The sequence below is a fragment of the Lipomyces tetrasporus genome (genome assembly GCF_029532465.1).
Source record: "Lipomyces tetrasporus strain NRRL Y-64009 chromosome Unknown POJ06scaffold_5, whole genome shotgun sequence".
Taxonomy (NCBI): domain Eukaryota; kingdom Fungi; phylum Ascomycota; class Lipomycetes; order Lipomycetales; family Lipomycetaceae; genus Lipomyces; species Lipomyces tetrasporus.
In genome coordinates, this window is record NW_026611600.1 from 395,513 (window position 1) to 409,317 (window position 13,805).

The 13,805-nt window shown below is 49.3% G+C and overlaps 7 protein-coding genes across 7 annotated transcripts; 3 read left to right on the forward strand and 4 right to left on the reverse strand.

The window, feature by feature from the left end:
- The first annotated feature begins 354 nt into the window (after positions 1-354).
- Positions 355-1,583, forward strand: POJ06DRAFT_101551 (uncharacterized protein). Its single transcript, XM_056183916.1, has 3 exons — positions 355-577; positions 631-1,501; positions 1,573-1,583. The coding sequence occupies exons 1-2, from the start codon at positions 530-532 to the stop codon at positions 1,456-1,458; spliced, it is 876 nt and encodes a 291-aa protein (XP_056043766.1). The 5' UTR covers positions 355-529; the 3' UTR covers positions 1,459-1,501; positions 1,573-1,583.
- Positions 1,465-7,287, reverse strand: POJ06DRAFT_252333 (uncharacterized protein). Its single transcript, XM_056187517.1, has 5 exons — positions 6,924-7,287; positions 4,736-6,871; positions 3,437-4,681; positions 1,677-3,388; positions 1,465-1,623 (listed from the first exon to the last, which is right to left on the reverse strand). The coding sequence occupies exons 2-5, from the start codon at positions 6,863-6,865 to the stop codon at positions 1,569-1,571; spliced, it is 5,142 nt and encodes a 1,713-aa protein (XP_056043767.1). The 5' UTR covers positions 6,866-6,871; positions 6,924-7,287; the 3' UTR covers positions 1,465-1,568.
- Positions 7,288-7,326: 39 nt separating this feature from the next.
- Positions 7,327-8,313, forward strand: POJ06DRAFT_101582 (amidase signature domain-containing protein). The gene is made up of 2 exons (XM_056183918.1): positions 7,327-7,634; positions 7,863-8,313. The coding sequence occupies exons 1-2, from the start codon at positions 7,434-7,436 to the stop codon at positions 8,082-8,084; spliced, it is 423 nt and encodes a 140-aa protein (XP_056043768.1). The 5' UTR covers positions 7,327-7,433; the 3' UTR covers positions 8,085-8,313.
- A 286-nt stretch (positions 8,314-8,599) lies between these two features.
- POJ06DRAFT_101572 (pseudouridine synthase) lies at positions 8,600-9,886 on the reverse strand. The gene is made up of 4 exons (XM_056183917.1): positions 9,476-9,886; positions 9,348-9,413; positions 8,923-9,297; positions 8,600-8,868 (listed from the first exon to the last, which is right to left on the reverse strand). Exons 1-4 carry the CDS (start codon positions 9,743-9,745, stop codon positions 8,701-8,703), a joined length of 879 nt encoding a protein of 292 aa, XP_056043769.1. The 5' UTR covers positions 9,746-9,886; the 3' UTR covers positions 8,600-8,700.
- A 72-nt stretch (positions 9,887-9,958) lies between these two features.
- POJ06DRAFT_101618 (uncharacterized protein) lies at positions 9,959-10,397 on the reverse strand. The gene has a single exon (XM_056183919.1). It carries the CDS (start codon positions 10,293-10,295, stop codon positions 10,071-10,073), a length of 225 nt encoding a protein of 74 aa, XP_056043770.1. The 5' UTR covers positions 10,296-10,397; the 3' UTR covers positions 9,959-10,070.
- A 102-nt stretch (positions 10,398-10,499) lies between these two features.
- Positions 10,500-11,271, reverse strand: POJ06DRAFT_237853 (ornithine decarboxylase antizyme-domain-containing protein; the record flags this gene model as incomplete). Its single annotated transcript, XM_056185973.1, has 2 exons — positions 10,500-10,957; positions 11,058-11,271. The coding sequence occupies 2 exons, from the start codon at positions 11,269-11,271 to the stop codon at positions 10,500-10,502; spliced, it is 672 nt and encodes a 223-aa protein (XP_056043771.1).
- A 1,416-nt stretch (positions 11,272-12,687) lies between these two features.
- On the forward strand, positions 12,688-13,698 carry POJ06DRAFT_196384 (uncharacterized protein; the record flags this gene model as incomplete). The annotated part of the gene is made up of 1 exon (XM_056185023.1): positions 12,688-13,698. A coding segment is annotated over one exon (1,011 nt), but the record flags the coding sequence as incomplete, so codon positions are not given.
- Positions 13,699-13,805: the final 107 nt, after the last annotated feature.

Below are 13,805 nucleotides of genomic sequence, written 5' to 3' on the forward strand. Positions count from 1 at the left end.
GAAATCGTCAATTATAAACGAAATCGTCAATTATAAAGCCTACACCAGACGAGTACAGGAGCCGGCATAGTGATTGCAATTTGGTAGTAAGTCCACCGCGGAAAAGTGTGAGAATACGACATAGATCACGAGATTCATAGCTGGCCTGCGATCTTGTATGTACCGCGCGAGACCTCATCTTTCAAACTCCACCTCAACCCGAAGAGATAGATTGAGGCCGAACTTAAGGACTCAGAATTACGCCAGTCTCACTCTTACCGGGGCGATAGTCGTCGTAGAATCCATAATCAGTGCAGCTCCGATTGAAAAACCGAAATGTTATGTAGCTATTGAAATGAATGAAATCATGATGTGCATAATATTGCCAGTCCCTTCTGACGCGTTTCGCGTTTTGACGCGTTAGTGCATGTGGCTGAGGCGCTTATTGCTTCCCTCAATCAATCATGGCGTCCCAATAATGAACTCTCCAACATATCTGTATTTCACGAGGCATACACATAGATGCCGCCGACTGCCATAATGAGATGACATGTCGGCAATCATTTCGTCGATTAAGGAAGACAGTGTTCTTCTAAATGTTTGTTTACACTCCTGTGACGTCATTGATTGAAACGTTGACAAAGTATTTAGCTGAACGACTCGTCGTTGCAGCAGCCGACTGATGTACCTCGGAGGTCTATCCCAATCCCATACTTTGACGAGTACTGGCACACCTTTGACTCCCCGCTGCATAATATTACTGTCGTCTCGGGCCCACCATTCTCCGGCAAGACCCACTTGCTCTCGCGATTAAGTTCTCTTTTCAGGGGATTGGTGGTCGTGCTGGATCTTGATGGCCGGCTTGACATTCTCATCGACGAAGCGAACATTCTAGTCCTCCGGCCGTCATGTAAAAATGAGTTTGTTGAATGTATGGTGCAAATTCTTTCTGCATCATTGTTCGCCAAGTTCGACGGCAATCGCGGTAATCTCGGTCTCACATCTGATGGCATCACATGCTATCAATTTGCAAACAACGCAGCCGCTGAGCTACGTGAGCCGCTAGCAGCAATTATAATTGACGGCCTGGGGTCATATTATTGGAGTTGCATAGTCGGTGGAACATGGGCGCATCTTGCATCCCGCACGTTTGAGCTCGTGCGACAGATTTCAGAAAGGTACGGCAACATTCCCGCGATTGTAAGCATCACTGCTTTTTCACCACCATCAGCAGCTGTGTCGCCGCTAAATAGCTCAACGGTATGGCCGATGCTACAGGGAGCTGACGCGTATATATTTCTGACACGAGTCCCCATTGCACAACGCATCCATGACGATATCACCAGTGAGAAAAACGAATCAGACACAGATTGGCTGAAGACAAGCCATGTTAGAGTCTCTATAGGCTTTGTTCATGCCAATATTATCAAAAATCTCAGAATGACAATCGATGACGGTGGTGCCACTTTTATAGAATGAAAATTAATTAAAAATTCCATAACTATTACAATAGACCTCCGAAGTAAGTCATATCCCATAAAAGTACCGTTATTTACATAGATTACAATTCCATTCTAAGATAACCTGGATTAGTCGTAGATCTCAATTGGCGGAATTCTATCGATATTGTAAAACCAGTTTCCACTATAGTAACGAGTCAGCAAATAAGGCAAATTACGAACATAGGTTCAACGTACGCCTCGTCTTCCTTAACCAACCAGTCAGACGGAAAGACGATCAAGTGCCCGCGAATCTCCTTCAACATATCCTCAGCAGCAGCTTTACTTAGAACATCATCAATGGTGTTGCTACGCTTTCTGCGTGCGCGTCTGCTAGTGCTGTGATGCGAGGTGATATCAGTCGTTCGACGCCGACGTCGAGTCCAACTACCGTTGCTTCCCGTGGCCTGTACATCCTCATCTGAACCAGAGTGTTCATCCGCCACGAATACCCCATATCCGTAGCTCGATTCGCGTGAGGTGTGGTCATTTGACTCCTCATTGGCAGTAGTTAGCATGGGCGTAGCATTTGAGAATACGCGTTTGCGTTCGGCGGATCTAACAACCGACGGTGCACCAGCCGGACCATTCACTGTTGTCTCAGTGCCGCTCCCGCGTTGCGATCCAGGCTTGCGAGTACCACGATCTTCAGATCGTCGGCTGGGTCCTGACAGACCCATGGCTCCATCGCGTTGCATTTGGGCGAACTTCTCGCCATGCGCCACATACGCTTTGTAGTCTTTCCATGTGCGCACTTCGTTGTCAGGTTGGCATCGGAAAACTTCACGGTAGATGTTAGTATTGTTGAGCGCATGCGCGAGCCAGATATCGTAGTAAAATTTCTCATCGAGCGGATCTTCAAACGCAAACGGACTAATGCTCTTCAAAGAAGTTGTCTCTGTCTCGAGAACATCCTTCATTTCTGTATCCGTTAAATATGACTTTGCCGGATCTAATGTAAGCGACATAATACGTTGTTCAAAGTCCACTGGCTCATCCGTGAGAGGCTGAGAATTGATATCCGTGTCGATTGACGGCTCGTTTGGCTTCTTTATGGTGTCAGCACTACTGAGCCGATGGCCAGCCGGTAAAGATATGTCTCGAGCATGTTCTCTGTCCCCGGCATCTACAGCCCGAGAAAGTTTCTTCTCGTTAATGCGCCGGCGGACTGCTTTCTTCATGTTTGCCTCTGCCTCGCAACTCTCGTGCATACGATCTGGTCCATATCCAGCGAGATCAGCGGCGTGGAATTCCTTATCAATCTCGTACTGTTGGCCTTCAGGCGCCTGCAAGCCAGTCTCCATCACATCATCGCTTGGTGGATAATTTCTGTAAACACCAGCTGATGGCTCTGCGATAGGGTCATCATTAGGATTAATAATTGGCGGCTTTCCGCCGCTCGAATCCGGGCGATGCATTGATATATTAGATCTAGCAGCGGAAGATGCAGCTGACATGAACCCTGTGCCATCATCACAGTGATTGTCATCACTCTCACTTTCCATCTCCACGTCTGAATCGTACATGCTGGCATTGTTAATGTCCCCGGAATCATGAATCATGCTCTGCGGTCGGGGACTCGCATCACGGAGTTTCTCGAGAGCCGTCCAAATATTCTGTCTGTTGAGATCAAATACGATATCTTCGCGCTCGTCCTGAGTAGGCGACCTGGCCCGCCGTTCGAGTTCCTCGAGGGCATCGACATCGATACCGAGGTGCTCGCGCATAAGACGCACTCGCAATGTATGTGGAAAGCGACCGACCATGTATGGCTCGCCACCCATAGTCGACTCAATTTGGTCCGTATCTCGTACGAAGGCGGCGACTTCGGAATCTCTAGAGCCACGCATTGATCGTTCATTGATATTGGCAGACCCAATGATTGCGACGCGGTCATCCACAACTAAAATCTATACGATGATGAGAATAATATTCAATGCAATCGAAGACAAGCATACCTTCGCATGAATGTACAATTGCTCGGTAACAAGCTTTCTGTTAGGCCCAACGGCGCCCCATTTTCTCAGCGCAAAGAACTGAATATAATCCTCAGGATTAATCCCGGCACGCTCCAGCTTCCCGAATATGCTGTATGGACCCCGTGAAATCGTTCTGAACTGGCACTGCATGATTAATCGCACGGAAGTACCATCCTGTTCGTCTACCTCCGCTTCGAAACCTGGCATCAGTGGGATTATAATTACTGCACGCCAGTCTTCATCATGTTTGTGTGCACGCATGATGCGCTCAACGAGAGCATCCCCGATTTGGTTCTCGATCACGGTGCCATCGATGGTAGTCGAAGAAATGAAGAATTGGTTCTCGATGTAGACAAAATGGTCCGACTGCTCAATTGCTTTGAGATACGCGTTCAGAATCGAATGCTCAACCTTGTCATGGCGCATACCAAGCGACCATCCGCATGCTGATCGGAGAAGTTGAACTTCGCACGTACCAAGATGTCCCATGGACTCGATCTCCGCGTCTGTGAAGTCAGGAGGAGGCAGAAGCACTGGAGTAGGCCGCGTCGAGCGTTTTTGGCGAATCAGATAGTTCCAACGTTGCACGAAATGACGGGCGGCATCGCGAGCCGGTTGACCGACAATCTGCATGTGGACATCATGCCACGGCATTCGAGGAACCTTTGCGCGGTCGTACATATCATCATATGGTTTGTGAAGATCGTAGAAATCCTGTACACGTGCATTCGAGTAGTCCTTCCCAACCCACAATTGAGTATCCTGTCCGAAGTCGACTCTGCTGCCGCGATCAAACCCAGTCGGCTTATCGTCCGCCAACACATGCTGTGGTGTATCCCATCTACCAAAGCAGAGATCCAGACCACCTACGAAAGCAATAACGTGATCAACTATGACGAGCTTTTCATGATGCGCCCAAAACAAAATATTCTGACGAAACTGGTTTGGCGATCGAGCGACAAAGATATTCTGATGAAGATCGAGCAGCGACTGCTTGGTGTACAGAGAATCAATGGGAATAGCGGCTCCGACGTTACGATACAAAATAACAAAGATTTTCACACCTTCGTCAGCCTTGCGCTTGAGCAATCTGTCGAGGCGCCATTGCTGATTACCATGAGCTGGACGACGGAGGTAAATCTCGGGACTAAGCCACCAATCATGGATATATATGACATCTTTCGCCATATCGATGGCATGACTCACGTTCCAGAAATAGTCGCGCTATATGCGTTGTTACCAACACTCAATCGTCACAGTGTAAATAACTTGACTTACTCCATCAACAAACCACTGGGCGGAGACATTATACCTCACAGGGGCAAAACTGTCAAAGCGATGTCGTTTTGACCACACTGTATTTCTCTGCATGTGCTCAATGCTATCTAACCACTGCTTCATGTACTTCTCCGAGCGGGCAAGCAACTTCATCTTGCGTTCTGAATTTTCCAACTTTAGTGTAACCCGTAGTTTAGCACTCTCTTGCACAGACTTCTTGATACTCCTCTGCGGTTTCTTATCGTCTTCTTCGTTCGACTCATTATTTTCAAGCGAATGCAAGGCGCCCCAGGCTTTATGAGAATACTTAAAATCAGAGTCAACAATGAAAACATCAACCGGCACAACGTCCAAAATACTATCGACAACGAGAATATATGAATGTCGAACTAAAAACCACTTCGGCTTGTATCGTGTGAAAAGAGTCTTGATATGCTTCGGTCGCAGCTTTTGCGTTCTCCAGCCGCGAGATGAGGACGCCGAAATTATTGACAATTGGCCCTCCTTTCCATGATATGACTTCTCAATTGACAATCTCAATCCCATAGCGGACAACTCAAGAAACTTGCATATTCGATTCGCCTCTCCCTGGAAGATCATCAAGCCAATCAAGTGCTTGAGATATGCCTCTAGCTGGAGCCTCTGATTCTCGATAAATCTGAAATGTTTCTGCGCTGCCTGCTGAGACTGAGCGGTGGATTGGCCACGTGTACTCCCTGGTCGAGGCGATCTTGGTGGAATTGAAGCATCTTCGGCTTGCATACTGACAAGACTTTGCCTAGAGTTGAACCCGGCTCGCCTGAATATAGCCAGCTTGTCTCCATCAGTGTCATCGATGAGACCACGGACTCCACGAAGATAAGGAATAGCGGTTTTTGGAAAATGCGGAATGTCACGAGGAGGAGCTACACCCATAGAACCTACAGTAGTAGACGAATAGATATTTCTCTGGATATGAAGCATGCGCAATCGAGAATGCAAAGTGAAGAAGTCCCTGAAATCACGATAGACAACCCATTTCATTCGTGTGGGTCCTGATCCATACTCAAGCTCTATCCGGAATATAGTATGTTGGCGGTCATCGTGGCGCGTGGAGTCCGTGATCTTGATCTTCAACTGCTCCAACAAAACTGGTAATCGTCGCTGCCCGTTTTCATCTCTCTTGAACGATGACGCAAGGATAACTGCTGCCGGGGCGCCGGCGGAGAGCTCAGCAATAAGTTCTGCTGACTTTTCATGATCGTGCTTTATGTCGTCTTCTTTCCTCTTTTTTGAGAAGTTGATGAATTTTAGAGTCGATCGAATCTCTTTCCATCGCTGAGGATTCAGACCAGGCAGACCCCCATGATGTTCCTCCTCGCCGGCATCGAAGTCCAAGGTGGAACTCCGCCTAGTGCTGGATTCATCATTGTGGAATCCCGCAATCCGCATTATAGATGGAGGAATCTTGCGCGACTTCGCGCTATCTGGAACCTCGGATGTGGTAGCACGCCGCGGCATAGGTGGTTTAAGAGTAGCTGGACTAGTCGTGGCAGACGGCTCAGCACCATTCATGTCTTCTTGCCCTTTGGCGATAACATTGCCAGTGCTAGCTTCTCCGTCCTCTGCCGCAGCCGCATTTCGTAGACGATCTAGCCAACCGTCTGCCGCGGAAAACAACTTTCCCCATCCTGTACCAGGTTCCGGTGCCTGCGGCGTATGAGTTTCATCTCGTGATTCGGTTGGCGAACTACTTCCGGCAAACGTCAGCTCTCGGTGCGGCGGTGCACTCATATGACGATCATGTTTTGCCCTGCTAGTCTTCTTGATCTGCTGGCTGTATGTAGGCTTCGAATTGTTAGCCGTTGCAGGTACGTTCGTGAGCGAGCTGACACGTCGAATGCCCGGCACAGCTTCTTCGGTAAGTGCCTGCCGCTCTTCATCTTGCGATCCGGATTCGCCGTTCGAATTCTTGTCACTACTTTCGATGTTCTCCTCGCCGCTACCTGCAAACAGCCGGGGTAGCTTCTCTGCAATACTAGCCATCAACGACTTCTCCTGCTCTGCATGCAGGAGCTTCCCGAGTTCGTGCTCATCGGATTTGTGTGCTGCATTTGGTGGCTGAACTGGGATCTCTATTGCGGCCGGCATTGCCTACTGATCCGTGTTAGTTGGTCTGACTTGACGTTCATACTGCACAGTCCCATACGCATGCCACACTATTTAGACAAAATAAATATCAGCGGTAATGTTTATTACGCGCCGGATATAATACAGTGAAGCACAACACTCGACTGACTTAAGCGGTCTGTTGTTAATGCCACCGGGCCGCGCCAGATCAATAAAGCAATCCCGGGTACGTTTGCACAGATTGGCGTACTCTTCTGCCGATAGCAGGACCGATAGAATTACAGGGTTTGGGACCAAAATAGTAATGTCAAAGTCCGACAGCTTGCGTTCGAAAGTTTCAAAGCCGTATACAGAAATCGTGTCGTCACTCAGCATCCGAGTCGAATCCTCTTCGTGCGGCGCCCCGCTACAACTGCTCCATCGTTTGCCGGGTATTGTACCAAACAGCACATTCGACCGACTCCTACTTCAAGAGCTCTCCTTTTGCTCAGAAGAATCGCCTTGTCCTTTCTCAATCTCTGGAATTGCTACTCGCGCTGCATAATCAAATTCTCCAGCTCAATTAGCCCGCTCCGCTACGCAGCAACTAATGGCCCCACCCACTATCGGTTGGACCATCTCGCAGTGGCGCGAGACTCAGGTTGCTTGCACCCAAGAAGAGGCAATCAAGCGTGTTATTGACCTCGTTGCATATTTCGACAAGTCAGACCCTGCCTGGATCACCATTGCGACTCCGGAACAGATCAACGCGCAGTTCGACACGCTTGCACAGTCGGGCACGGTTCCGAAGGTCTGTATTGTTTTATGGAGGTCAATTGGTCAATTGGGTTGTTCGTGTATGCTTTCGCGTGAAAGGGCGATTTGATCAATGGTCGGACAGAGTGCTTGGTGAGCGAGAGGCGAGACCAACCAGAATTCCCCGCCTTGGCAAAACGTCCTATTTCAACTAGTTTGATCAGTCTTGACTCCAATTGTGGTCATCTACTACATGAATTCAGACGCTAACGTTCCTCTACAGGATCTCCCGTTGTTTGGAGTCCCATTTGCTCCCAAGGACAACATCGACGCTGCCACATTCCCAACCACCGCTGCCTGCCCGGCATATCTCTACGAGCCCGAGAAGGATGCCACTATCGTCGCCATCCTCAAGGCCGCGGGTGCTATTGTTGTTGGAAAGACCAACCTCGATCAGTTTGCATGCTCGATCGCCCAACGGAAAGACACCATCGGCATTCTCTGACGAGCACGTGTCTGGTGGATCGTCCGCCGGCTCTGGAAACGTCGTTGGCAGAGGTATCGTTCCATTCTCACTTGGGACTGATACTGCCGATTCTGGCCAAGTTCGGCCATGTTGAACAATGCCATTGGTCTCAAGCCGACTCGTGGAGCATTCTCGGCCACCGGCGTTGTCCCGGCTTGCCGAACTCTGGATTGTGTGTCCATATAACTATCTATATCATGTCAGAGCTGGCTGATCCTGGGAAGAGAAGCGGCGGGGGATTTCCTTCGAATACCCCTGAACATAAGCTTTCATTTCACTGACCCTAACCCATGCTTCTGTAGTTCGCCCCTGCATACGTCCTCGACTTCTCTATCGACAGGTGCTCGCCGAGAACATTACTGGCCCTCGCTGCAGCAGACAGATCTGTCATGCGCAATGGGAAGATGCTATGTGTTTGTCGAATCAGAAAACAACTTCTAGTAGAGGTACGTCTCACGTACAAGGCAGCTTTCGCAAGCAACTTACGCTGCACATTGCCCATTCGAAGCCGCTCATATCAATGGAAATTGGTAACCATGAGTGCAAGCGAATGTTCCAAACTCCTAGGCAGATTGTGGCAGGGAGGTTGCAGAGATCACCCGCCGCCTGTGCGTACACCTACCGTCTCGCCGTGCGCAGTATGCAGTGCGGTGGGCTGCATATTCGGATACAGGTCGTTAGTGGCAGGATCCACGACACCGGCCCAAAGGTCACTCACGCCCCATAGGATTGGCGCCGTAACACAGTCCCAGTGGAGTCCGGCCTAAGCTGGGTCAGCGTGACTGCTTCTATGATTTATTCACCGCTCAGGTCTGACCTTGAAGTCTAGTCGCCAGGAATGCAGAGCAATGCACCGGGATGCACAGCCAGACTTAAGGTGGCCAAAATTGTACCCGTAGCGTACGTCCCCGATAATGGGAGCTTTTAGAACGTCCGCGCAATGACGACGCAGCTGGTGCTTTCGACCAGTCACCGGCTCCAACGCCAGCAGTACTCTGCCTTTGTCCAGGACGTTCAGCACTTCAAATTTAGTTACGGTCTCGAGCGGGTCCGTGAGTTTGTCGTAAAACAATGGACGAGAAATAGTTCCGGATAACCCATCAGTATCCAATGCAATACCCTCGGCAGGGTCCGATGTAATGCGCCGCTGTCTCAGTGGGCTCTCCGGTTGAGGCGCAACAATCGCCAGGTACTGTTGATTATTAGATCTCCATATTGGTTCCGAGCGATTCAATTGCATACTATCTTTTTCATTGGCCAGCCTTTGTCGCCACGCAGCTTCAAACTCTTTGAAAAATTTCTTGCAGCCTATATTTATTCACTTAGTCTCACGAACAGGCCACACATTGATTACCTTCAGACTTGCGAACCTGCAAACTAGTGGCCACAACCATCGCACCAGTGACGCCATAATCCAACCGATGTACAAGTTTCGGCCTGGTAAATGGCGCCTCAGGATTCTCCGGAAATAAGTCTCTATGTCCCTTGACAATAAGATCGAGCAACGATGACTGCTCGTGTCGTGGCAAGCCGTTCGTTCGTTGGGACGTGACTGCAGAGCGGTTGACTTGGGAGTACACTAACGGCGGCTTATTGACAATTGTGAAGTGTCGCGTATGCCGTAGTATTGGAATCTCCATTATCGCATGTTTCTTGAACTTTCAATCAGAAAGTATCGATGACGACGGATGTGAGGATACTTTGGTTCGTAGGTGTTGGAATCTCTGGTAAATCTGTCAGCCGTGAAAATATTGAGCCGCACATCTCTCAGGCGACGGCGTCAACCACCCTCCAGACTATAAATCAATGTCTCATTGTTAGAGGATACTGAAAACAATTTACGTGATCATAATCGACAAACGAAGATCTGGCAGGAACAACGTAAGAGCGAGTCTGTCTGATTCCGAAATAATCAGCGACTATATTGCGGTCACTATTGCAATATTTTATCCACAATAACTTATATCATAATTTGAATGCTGAGAACAATACTGGTTGACTTATAATTGCTGAAACTGTAAAATGTATAGTAAGTGGACAATGATGACGTCCAGTCTTGAGGGACGGACGCAACCGCTCTTGGGCCGGCTTAGTGTGCTCTACTGACGAATATTTGATAAAACAATAACTTATACTTATTACCGGCAATAAAATAAATGTGAAAAACAAGACGAAACAAGCATAATGCATTTTACATCAAATGAACGCATAACGTTGCGCAGAAGTCCCGATACAAACTGCTAAAAACACGACAAAAAAAGTATATGGCCTCATGATGAATACAACATTATGTATCACTAACATCGAAATTCCAACGAAAGCATTGCAGAAACAATCACGATCCCAAGTGACGAATGATAATCACACATACGTCGCACAAGATACTCGAACATATTACAAATCCATCTCCATGGCGACCCAAGCATCAGACAAAGATCCACCGTTCACATCTGCAGGACACTTAACCAGCTCGAAACCGACCCAGTAAAAGTTGCGGATAAGCTTTGGCAGGTTCATGAGTTGCTTGTCAATGCAGATAACAGCGCGCTCGCAATCGAGACAGTCTGTCGCGAGGTCTAGAAGCGCGACCAGACCGGCCTTGAGTTCCATGTTGCTGTCGGCCATTGATTTGTCGAAATAGATGAGCAGGGTGCGATCGACCACGGCACCCATCCAGACATTCTCCTCAATGTCGACGAGCTTGAAAAACACCGTGTCTGCCGGCGACTGGCCTCTGGTTTGTCCCTTGACCCGTCGCGGGTACGCGATTTTCATGAGTGCCTCGACCGCTGGCGTAGCCTCGGCTTTCGCTTTCGCCAGGTTAAACTCCTCCGACGTCCCCTCATAGATCGCTGTCCCATTAGCAAAGAGTCTCTCACACTGCGATGCCAGGTCCAACGATGCCTTCCGTGTTTCCACAGAAGGACTTTTCCTAAGTAGGGCCTCAGGGACGCCACTCTGCTACTCCGCCCAACGTAGTGCGGTAATGGAAGGCGGCGGCGCCTGTCGCGACAGCATAAGTGTAGCAGGACGCGAGAGTGGCGCCGACGGGAAGTGCCTGGCCGTCGTACATGTAGTAGTTAGATTCGGCAGGAGCAGTGGTCGTGAAACGACCACTGCCACTACTACTACTTAAACTGGTAGGATTACTTAAAAGATTCGCCATGAGTGCTGATTTCTTCTGGATGACTGCTTGAAAAGTTGATCTAGCGAAACGGGGTTAACCGAGGATAATAAATAAGTGATCTGAAAGCTGAGAACGATTAAAAGCTATTTGCTGGTGCGATCGATTTTCGAACAAGGAAGCGGATGTGCAAAGAACAAGGAAAAGAGTCAGACAAGGAGTTGAGCGAGACGTCGAGGGGTTCAAATGAGTGGGTGGGTTAGGGTAAAGGTCATGCGGAGGGGGCCGTGCTAAGATGTGCGCTGACAAAAGAAGTGGGACTTGCCTGACTTGGCTTAGCGCCAGATTGCTGCTCTCTCTTCTCAGTCTCGAGTAAGGGCCGAGTCTATCATACTAGTTTGGCAGTCCGTGTCAGGTAACATATGAACCGAGGAAAAACAAATATCCATATCATAGTTGCAAATTTGCAATAGTTAACGAAATGACCAGAATTATCGTATGATAGGAATGCCGGTCTTTCGTCGGCATTTGGCATTTGGTTGGGAGTTTGGCCGCAAAACTCTAACTGCACCCAGCAAACCGACAGCACGTGATTGCGTCATAATTGCGCGACCTGCTCCACGTTTCGGCCCGCAAGTGTTCCGCTGGCGCTCATCTATGCGCCCGCATGAATCATGCAACCGAAACGGGAAATAATGAGGTGAGCGAGCACGCGCACTCAGTCGCCAATGGAATGAGTCGCGTACTCGTAGTAGCATATATGGTATTAAGTGCTCTACTGTAATTGATCTTGTGTGTCTATCGCGCTTGCTCTTCGGATCTGAATCCAAAGATCGATCATCCTGTCCGGACCGAGCCACTTACTATAAAATTGTAGCGGGAGAAGGTGGACTGACCACAGTGCACCGTTCTATGTTGACTGCTGTTTGTTAGCGAGTTAAACCAGAAGTAGTTTGGCTCATTAATGATGTCCCACAAGAATAATACAGATTATTCCCAACGGCATTAGTCTATGAATTATTTCGTCAGCGACCAGTCGAAAGTTCAAACTGCCGGCCTGCCGACAATGGGGTTATAAATTAAGTTGTGGCACGGTGCCAAATGCACGGTCGATCAGCAATATTATTGTAGACATTCACCCAACACATGTCGATAAATTGGACCCATGATAATGTGAGCATAGTTGGGAGTTTGACAGCCGCAGGAGGCACGTCGCGCAATGGCCCTGACTAACGATGGGGGGTCGATCGTTGACTTAACTTCACCTGATCCTTTTCAACTTCCCTTTTCTCACATTTCCTAGTAATAACCTCGTGGTTTCGACGCCTGTCTAGTGATGCGAGCTGAGTGATAATTATTTGTTCAGCTGGCAGTCTGTTGCGCTACCCACGACCTAGAAAATATCGGGAAGTTTGATCCACAGTGTCGGCGTTTCACCTTCTTTCCATCTACACAGATCCCACCGACCGTCAGTCCTCCACCATTACGTTCACTCTAGTTCTTTTCTTTGTAGCATTCTTGCTTTGGCAGGTCTTGCTCGCGTCGTTGATAGTCCGTCCGGGATTCTACTACCCCCCGCCCGTATCTTCCCCTGCCCAGAATTCCTCGACCGCTGATCTGGAGCCGGACGGCGTCAGCGAGAGCGGTCGGTCTACGATCCAGTTTGCGTCCGGACGTCAGCTCCACAGAACGAGAGTCTACTCGACCAAGCAGCTGTCCGCGAGAATGTTACAACCAAAGGAAATCCTCTCATACCTCGCTCCGCCGCGGAAACGTGTACACGACATGGCAGACGACGACAGCAGTAGCGACGAATCCGACAGCATAGACGAGTATTTCTCGTCCCGCTCGCGCAAATCATCGACCTCGTCTTCGCCCGACTCTGCCATATCCACGTCGCCGAGTCAGAAACGATTGGCTGAGACGCTTTTGCCAGATACCCATCCCCATCCTCTCACAATCTTCCGCTGCCGCAGGTGCCAAGCGCATCTGGTTCCGTACGCGTGCATAATCTCGAAAAGCTTCACTGGCCGTCTCGGACGCGCGGTACTCGTGTCAGATGTGCAGAACGTGAAAGTGGGCAAGCCCGGCGAGAGAATGCTTGTCACTGGCCTGCACACCGTTGCCGACGTCTCGTGCGCGTCCTGCGACATCAACGTGGGCTGGAAATATTTAGGCGCGTTCGAGCGTAGTCAGAGCTATAAAGTTGGCAAATACATCCTTGAATTGAAGCGCGTGGTGAAGGAGACGGTTGCCGTCGGTGTCGATGACGAAGACATGCTGGATTACATTCCGCGACTGGACGTGCAAAAGCTCGAGAGCGAGCTGTGGTCCGCGAGACCGGCGTTGCGGAGAGCGAGTACCTCTTCGGTTTTGAGAAGACTACTTGATAATGAAGAGTTGCGTGCCAAGAGTGCGGAAGCAGAGGACGCGAACGCGGCGGTCGCGCCAGAAGTAGTGATTGAATGAGCGCAAAGCGTACGATATGGACGACTACATGAGAAAATCGGAGTTTTTATGGTGGGTAACGGTACTGGAGGTGTTCTAACGGGTATTTATTGTGATATATTTGTTTA

What these genes read in the sequence shown, in the direction of transcription:
- POJ06DRAFT_101551 (XM_056183916.1), top strand. Translation starts at nt 530, where the DNA reads ATGTCGGCAATCATTTCGTCGATTAAGGAAGACAGTGTTCTTCTAAAT. An exon ending in AAGACAGTGTTCTTCTAAAT is followed by an intron (nt 578 to 630) that starts GTTTGTTTACAC and finishes CAAAGTATTTAG; the next exon opens with CTGAACGACTCGTCGTTGCA.
- POJ06DRAFT_252333 (XM_056187517.1), bottom strand. Translation starts at nt 6,865, where the DNA reads ATGCCGGCCGCAATAGAGATCCCAGTTCAGCCACCAAATGCAGCACAC. An exon ending in CCCAGTGGTTTGTTGATGGA is followed by an intron (nt 4,682 to 4,735) that starts GTAAGTCAAGTT and finishes CAACGCATATAG; the next exon opens with CGCGACTATTTCTGGAACGT. An exon ending in TTGGTTAAGGAAGACGAGGC is followed by an intron (nt 1,624 to 1,676) that starts GTACGTTGAACC and finishes TCGTTACTATAG; the next exon opens with TGGAAACTGGTTTTACAATA.
- POJ06DRAFT_101582 (XM_056183918.1), top strand. Translation starts at nt 7,434, where the DNA reads ATGGCCCCACCCACTATCGGTTGGACCATCTCGCAGTGGCGCGAGACT. An exon ending in AGTCGGGCACGGTTCCGAAG is followed by an intron (nt 7,635 to 7,862) that starts GTCTGTATTGTT and finishes GTTCCTCTACAG; the next exon opens with GATCTCCCGTTGTTTGGAGT.
- POJ06DRAFT_101572 (XM_056183917.1), bottom strand. Translation starts at nt 9,745, where the DNA reads ATGGAGATTCCAATACTACGGCATACGCGACACTTCACAATTGTCAAT. An exon ending in TTGTGGCCACTAGTTTGCAG is followed by an intron (nt 9,414 to 9,475) that starts GTTCGCAAGTCT and finishes GAATAAATATAG; the next exon opens with GCTGCAAGAAATTTTTCAAA. An exon ending in GCTGGCCAATGAAAAAGATA is followed by an intron (nt 9,298 to 9,347) that starts GTATGCAATTGA and finishes AATAATCAACAG; the next exon opens with TACCTGGCGATTGTTGCGCC.
- POJ06DRAFT_101618 (XM_056183919.1), bottom strand. Translation starts at nt 10,295, where the DNA reads ATGCATTATGCTTGTTTCGTCTTGTTTTTCACATTTATTTTATTGCCG.